The 6,991-nt window shown below is 38.5% G+C and overlaps 2 protein-coding genes across 2 annotated transcripts; one reads left to right on the forward strand and one right to left on the reverse strand.

Annotated features, from left to right (window-relative positions):
* Nucleotides 1–2,060: 2,060 nt before the first annotated feature.
* On the reverse strand, nucleotides 2,061–4,045 carry LOC107647401 (uncharacterized). The gene is made up of 3 exons (XM_016351476.1): nucleotides 3,745–4,045; nucleotides 2,461–3,453; nucleotides 2,061–2,377 (listed from the first exon to the last, which is right to left on the reverse strand). Exons 1-3 carry the CDS (start codon nucleotides 4,043–4,045, stop codon nucleotides 2,061–2,063), a joined length of 1,611 nt encoding a protein of 536 aa, XP_016206962.1.
* A 1,439-nt stretch (nucleotides 4,046–5,484) lies between these two features.
* On the forward strand, nucleotides 5,485–6,681 carry LOC107648397 (glucuronoxylan 4-O-methyltransferase 1-like). Its single transcript, XM_088489380.1, has one exon. It carries the CDS (start codon nucleotides 5,622–5,624, stop codon nucleotides 6,528–6,530), a length of 909 nt encoding a protein of 302 aa, XP_088345506.1. The 5' UTR covers nucleotides 5,485–5,621; the 3' UTR covers nucleotides 6,531–6,681.
* Nucleotides 6,682–6,991: the final 310 nt, after the last annotated feature.

A 6,991-nucleotide genomic window follows, 5' to 3' on the forward strand; every position in this document is an offset into this window, starting at 1 on the left:
GTAGGGGCTGAAAATTTATTTCGTCCCTCGCCTTTTTTTTCGCTCTAAAATGGTCCCCAAAGTTTTAGTTTTTTTTTAAAATCGTCCTTTTTACCAATTATATTTTTTTATTACCAAATTACCCTTTATTAAAAAAATTATAAAATAAAATAAATATAAAATAAATAAATAAAAAAAGAAAAAAAAGAAGAAAGGGGGGATACAGAAGCGGGGTGGGTGGGGAGAAAGGGGGGGAGGGTGGAGGGGGGAGAGAAAGGGGACCCATGCCGCCGCACCGCCGCCTCCGCCCGCCGCTTCTTCTTCTTCTTCTTCCCGTCGCCGCACCGCCGCCCGACACCCACCGCCATCCGCCACTTCTTCTTCTTCTTCTTCTTTTTCTTCCCGCCGCCGCACCGCACCGCGCCGCCACCACCACCACCTTCTTCTTCTTCCTCTTCTTCCACCGCACCATCGCCCCTGCCGCACCACCACCATCTTCTTCTTCTTCTTCTTCCGCCTCACCACCGCACCACCAATTCTTCTTCTTCTTCTTTCTTCTTCTTCTGTGAACTTGATTTGTTTGTGAAATTTTTGGATTTTTTTTAAATTTGTTGTGAAATATTGTTGTTGTTGAAATTTGTTATGGAATATTGTTGTGGATTTCTGATGATGATGATAACCATGATGATAATGTGGTGGTGGTGGGTTCTGGTGGTAGTGGTGGTTTTGTTCTGGTGGTTTAGGTGCTGTTCTTCTGATGATAATGATGATGATGATGACCATGATGATAATGTGGTGGTGGTGGTGGGTTCTGGTGGTGGTGGTGGGAGAAAACACAGCGCTGCCGAGACGGGGGGAGGGGGGAGAAAGAGAAGCGGGAGGGGGGTGTTGTTTTGGGAAGAGGGGAAAGGGGGAAGGGGAAAGGTCGCCGTCGCAGCAGCTCCACGCCGCCGCCGCTCCACGCCGCTGCTCCTCCTCTGCCTGCATTTGCGATTCTACTTCTGTTTCTGGTTGAGGAAGAAGAGGGGAGGTAGGGAGGGAGGGGTATTTTTGTCCGAAGGACCATTTTACAATAAACTGAAACCTTGGGGACCATTTTGGAGCGAAAAAAAGGTGAGGGACGAAATAAATTTTCAGCCCTTACGTTGGGGACCAAAATCATACTTATCCCTTATTATTATTATTAGCAGTAGTAATTGAGTTTAATAAATTATTATGATTAATAATAAAAATTTAATAAATTATTTTATTTATGATTATTAATAATTAAATTTTAATTCAGTAAAATTTAGACAATAAATTAGTAATAACTAAACTTAGATTAGGAAATTATTATTATGATTCCGTGTTATGAATAATAATAATAATAATAATAATAATAATAATAATAATAATAATAATAATAATAATAATAATAATAAAATTAGTATGCTGTTTTATGAATAATAATAACAATAATAAAATTAGTATGCTATTTTACGAATAAATAGTTTATCAGTCGTGAAATTATTCTGGTTAGTTAGTTAAGGTTAAATAATTTTTGTTATAAGGTAATGAATATGATTGAAGAATTTTTGTATAACAGATTTACTGTGTATGTTTGAAATGCAATTATGCTGGAATTAGTTATAATGGACATGTAAGGATAATTGTATTTTTGAGAATATAGTTATATTATACTGGTACTTATAGCGAAAATGTGATATTGTAGGGTTCAAGGATGTTGATGCGTGATCATTTAAAGCCGCTGGATCCATATAACCAAATTGTTGAGTCACACTTACGCGAGACTGGATTTTATTATGTTTCACAAATTGGAATTATCCAATGGCAGTCAGCAATGATTAATGCTTTGATTGAGAGATGGCGGCCTGAGACTCACACGTTTTATTTTTCGGTTGGTGAGTGTGTCGTGACCTTAGAGGATGTGGCGATAATTCTCGGTCTGCTGACAAATGGTCTTCCGGTTACAGGACCGACCATGAGTAGTTTTGAGGCATTGAAAGCCGAGTGCTTGCACCAGTTTGGAGTTGCACCGAGGAAGACGGACTGTAGAGGAAACTTTATAAAATTAACATGGTTTAGGGGTTTGAAAGATCGTATAGTGTTGAATGATGATGTGCACATTCAGCCTCGGCTCTTTTCCTAGTGAACAACTCATTCAGTCTGTAAAATATAGCCTTAACAAGCGCAGTCACCGGAAGATTGCGTGCACCCTTTAAGACGGAATTGATGCACTCCACAAGATTGGTGGTCATATGACCCCATTGGTATCCACCATCAAATGCCAAAGCATACTGCTCACGTGGGATCCGATCAAGCCAGTTGGTGTAAGCCTCACCCCGTTCCTTTAATCGTTCATAGCGCATTTGGTACTCCCTGATCATCCTCGAGTATCCTATGAAAAACATTCAGTACAATGAACATCATTCTATTTGATCGTACTTACAATAAAGCCAAAGTTCATTGTATTAAACTTACCAATGTTGATGATGAGCTTCTGCAAGTAAGATGCCTTGAACTTCCTCAAGAAGTTGGACTCAATATGCCGGATACAAAACATATGAAATGCTCTAGGAGGAGACCAAACTCCATTACTTCTCTCAATAGCTGACCTAATAGAATCGTGTCGATCAGAGATAAGTCCCACACCATCACGTGTCACCACATGTTGACGCAAGTTACTCAGAAAAAAGTACCATGCATCAGAAGTCTCTCCTTCTACTATGGCAAATGCAATAGGCACGATGTTGTTATTACCATCTTGTGAGACTGCAACTAATAAACAACCCTTGTATTTTCCATACAAATGAGTCTCGTCCACTTGCACCACTGGCTTGCAGTGTCTGAAGGCCCTTATACAAGGGTAATAACTCCAGAAGACTCTATGCAGTACACGTATATCAGGAACCAAATCATCCCCCTGGTAAGCAGGTATTGTTTCAAAGTGAACCACTGCTGATGGCTCCTTGTGACACATGGCCTCAAACCATATGGGCAAAGCTTCATATGTTGCTTTCCAACCTTTGAAAATTGATTCCACCGCCTGCTGCTTTGCTAACCAAGCCTTGCGATAACTGATGGTGTAGTTAAACTTTGACTGGACTTCAGCAATGACTGATTTCACCTTTATAGACGGGTCAACCTCTACCAACGGCTTAATTGCTTCTGCAACTGTCTTGGAATCCAGTTTCGAATGGTCTTGAGAAATAGTAGACCTAGTACAAGTGTGACTTCCATTGTACCTCCTTATCTCCCAACAGTACTTCTTCTGCATTTTGGTAACCCTGATCAACCAGTCACAACCATTGCCATATTCTCTATATTTGGCATAGAATGTCGTCGGTTCCGACTCATATACCCGATAGTCTACACCTCTTCGGATGGTATAATCTTTCATTGCCTTGATTACTGCCTCCCTTGAACTGAATTCCATCCCCACTGTGAACTCACCATCCGCCACAACAGGAAGCGCTGCATACATCAAAAGAAATAAATCCTATATTATGTACTCAGTAATTAATCATTTATTACAACTCAATTAATAAACACACTTTATCATGTAAGATCATAATAGTCTTTTTTTTTTCGCTATTCTATCTACGTAAAGAACAACTAAATATAATCCATAACAAAGAACTATTAATTAATAAAAAAAATCAAATACTATAGTCACAAATGACTATCCACATATCACATATATTACTCATCTGACTTATTCATCAGCTACTACAGAGTTTCACATAGCTGTCTAGCTTTACGCACCTACATTTTTATATTGCAGAAACTTCGGTGCGTGCATAGCCTCCAAATCCAACGACCGCATGAAAGAAGGCTCCTGAAACGTATGCGGGTTTGCTAGTGCATTTGCAACTTCCGCCACATCCGCGTTCATGGCGCCGCCAGCTTCATCTTCGTCTTCACCTGGACCAACGATCTCATAGTTACTTTCAAATTCATCCTCGCTTTCACTATTATAATCTTTCAATTCAATGTTACAGTCCGCTTCAAATTGCTCAAACTCAACATACAACTCGATGTACGACATTCGGTGGCGATTTTCCATATACATTGAAAACATTTCATGCATACTCGCTTCATCTGTCACGTACTTGGTCTGAAATTGAACCCACCAAACACAGATAAAGGATACCTGTACAAAATACACGATACTCTCCTAGATCTTTGAGAATCTATCTTCTCACAAATCACACTTTTCAATTCCTCAAATGACAATATGAACGGAATAACAACATCTAATGAATTTTCACACACAAATTGAACTCCTTCATATTTTTGCAACAAAATCTGCCCATAATAATAAATTTTCAACACAACTCTATCATCCATATCAGTATATGTACTTGTCTATTCTTACACTCACTGAAATCTATTCTACAAGAATGAAGGAGAAGAATGAGAAAAGAGGAAGAACATCAGCTGAGACCGGCGATGAAGAAATGAGGCTTCTGTGATTATTTTTTTTTTCATTTTATGTATGCAGTTACAGGCAAATCGGACGGACCGACCGCGTGCCACACAAATCGCTCGGTCCGATTGGTGCACTGTTGGATTAAAAAAAATTTTTGGCCACCCGAAATCGATGGATCCGATTACTGCACTCTCCATTTTATGAAATTGGGCTCCCACAAATCGGTGGGTCCGATTTGTGTTCCTTTCTCTCTCTGCTTGAAATCGGACCCACCGATTTCTTTCCCCCAAAATTCCTAAAAGTAACGCAGTCATAACAGTATAATTTGCCCCTAATGATCATAACGCAGCATAACTCACACCACTAAATCATATAAAAAAAAAAATCAGCCCAGCAAATAACCAAAAATTAAAAAAAGAGAGCTGTATTTTTTGGTTCATTTCAATATTTCTGCTGTGTTATTAGGTTGCCACTTATGATCATCCAATGGAGTCTAACACTTGTCGAACAAATTCCACATGTCAAGCAATAAACCACCGACTACATTCTTTTTATGTATCAATAGATAACAACAAAAACACAAGTTTACTTTAGTCTATATAGCAATAACAACACCCGCCATTGAGCGAGTATTTTCGATAGAGTTGATTATTTTCTTTTCAAATATTATTTGTTCTTTAAAAAAATATACTTAGTTGCATTGGTTTCTTTATTTATATTTTTATGATGGCTATAAATTAGTTACAAAGTTGTTAATCATATACATCATACTACATATGCATTAAAAATCAATTATTAAATCTAATACTGATAAAAAATATATATTAAAATATAATTAAAAAAAGTTTAACACATTAATATTTATACATAGAAATTAATTTGATAAACGTAATATTTTTCACACATAATATCATGATTTGTTAAACACTTAAACCATTCTCCAAAATTTGTTGAAAAAAAGACACCAAATTTTCAGGTGCAACAACCACTTCAGTTTGCTTCATTCACAATTCTGGCAGCTCTTTTGTCTTCATCAAATATCCACTGCGATGCATGCCCCTTCCCTTCGCGTCCAAGCATTGATGGTTAATTTAATTTGTCATTTGGTCTGTACATCTCTACCTTAGCTTCACACACACACAGCTTTTTACCTTCCTCTATTTCAAGCCAACTACACTTACAATCACCACCATACTCAACCACCACAAACATGAGGCCTAAACCAAATCAAACCCTCAACATCAAGTTCCTCATTGTAGCGGTGTTGGTTTCATTCTTCATCCTCTTCGTGCTCAGATCAAACTTCTCTACTTCCACTCCAAATTTGTCTCCAACATCTTCCCAAGCTGCTTCTCTTTCCATTCCCAAATCTTCGACCATACACGATGACGGTGCAAAACGCTCATTAGACTCCTCAACAGAAGATTGTTCCCTATCATCGTGCACCAAGCTTTCGCCTTCGATATCCAAAGCTCTCATCCACTACGCAACCTCAACAATAACCCCGCAACAGACTCTGAAGGAGATTTCAGTGTCAGCAAGAATCTTAGAGAAGCATTCGCCATGCAATTTTCTCGTGTTCGGATTAGGCCATGACAGCCTCATGTGGAGCACACTAAACCACGGCGGCAGGACGGTTTTCCTGGAGGAGGACGAGGCGTGGATCGAACAAATAAGGCGGCGGTTCCCCACGCTGGAGTCCTACCATGTCGGCTACGATAGCAAGGTGAATGAGGCGGATAACCTGATGGAGGTAGGGAAAGGGCCGGAGTGCACGGCGGTCGGAGATCCAAGAATCTCTATCTGCCCGCTGGCTCTAAAGGGACTGCCTTCTTTTGTCTACGATACGAAATGGGATTTGATTATGGTGGATGCGCCTACAGGGTACTACGATGAAGCCCCGGGGCGGATGACGGCCATATACACGGCGGGAATGATGGCTAGAAACAAAGATAGCGGTGAGACACATGTTTTTGTGCATGATGTTAATAGGAATGTGGAAGACAAATTCTCCAAAGCGTTTCTTTGTGAAAAATATATGAAGCAACAAGAAGGGAGGCTTAGACACTTCCAAATTCCTAGTTACAGGGATGATTTTGGGAGGCCATTTTGCCCTTAGTTTGCTTTATATATATCATATCTCGTGTGTTCCCCCCTTTTCCTTCCTTTTACTTTTTATTTTTAATTTTTTATCTTTTATAATCAAAGATGATTTTGCTCTCCTTTACTCATTTTTGGTTGGATAAGATAGTTCGCCCTTTTATTTCTAATAGTTTTTCTTATTACAACAATATTTTGGCCTTTAGATCACTGTACGATAATTTCTAGGCAATCTTCTCATAAATAAAGAATTAATTATTCTCTATAATAAGTTTTGATGATTATTGGAGGAATTGAAAATTGAGTTATAATAATTAATAAGGTTAAGTACGATTTTGATTTTTAAGGTATAGATTGAAAATTTTTTTCGTCTTCAATTTTTTTTGCATACAAAATCGTTCGTCAGGTTTAACTTAATTTTAAAATCGTTTATTTTTACCAAAATTTTAACTTTTATTACCAAATTACCCCTAACTAAAA

The sequence above is a fragment of the Arachis ipaensis genome, chromosome B6 (genome assembly GCF_059453495.1).
Source record: "Arachis ipaensis isolate K30076 ecotype BB chromosome B6, ASM5945349v1, whole genome shotgun sequence".
Classification (NCBI taxonomy): domain Eukaryota; kingdom Viridiplantae; phylum Streptophyta; class Magnoliopsida; order Fabales; family Fabaceae; genus Arachis; species Arachis ipaensis.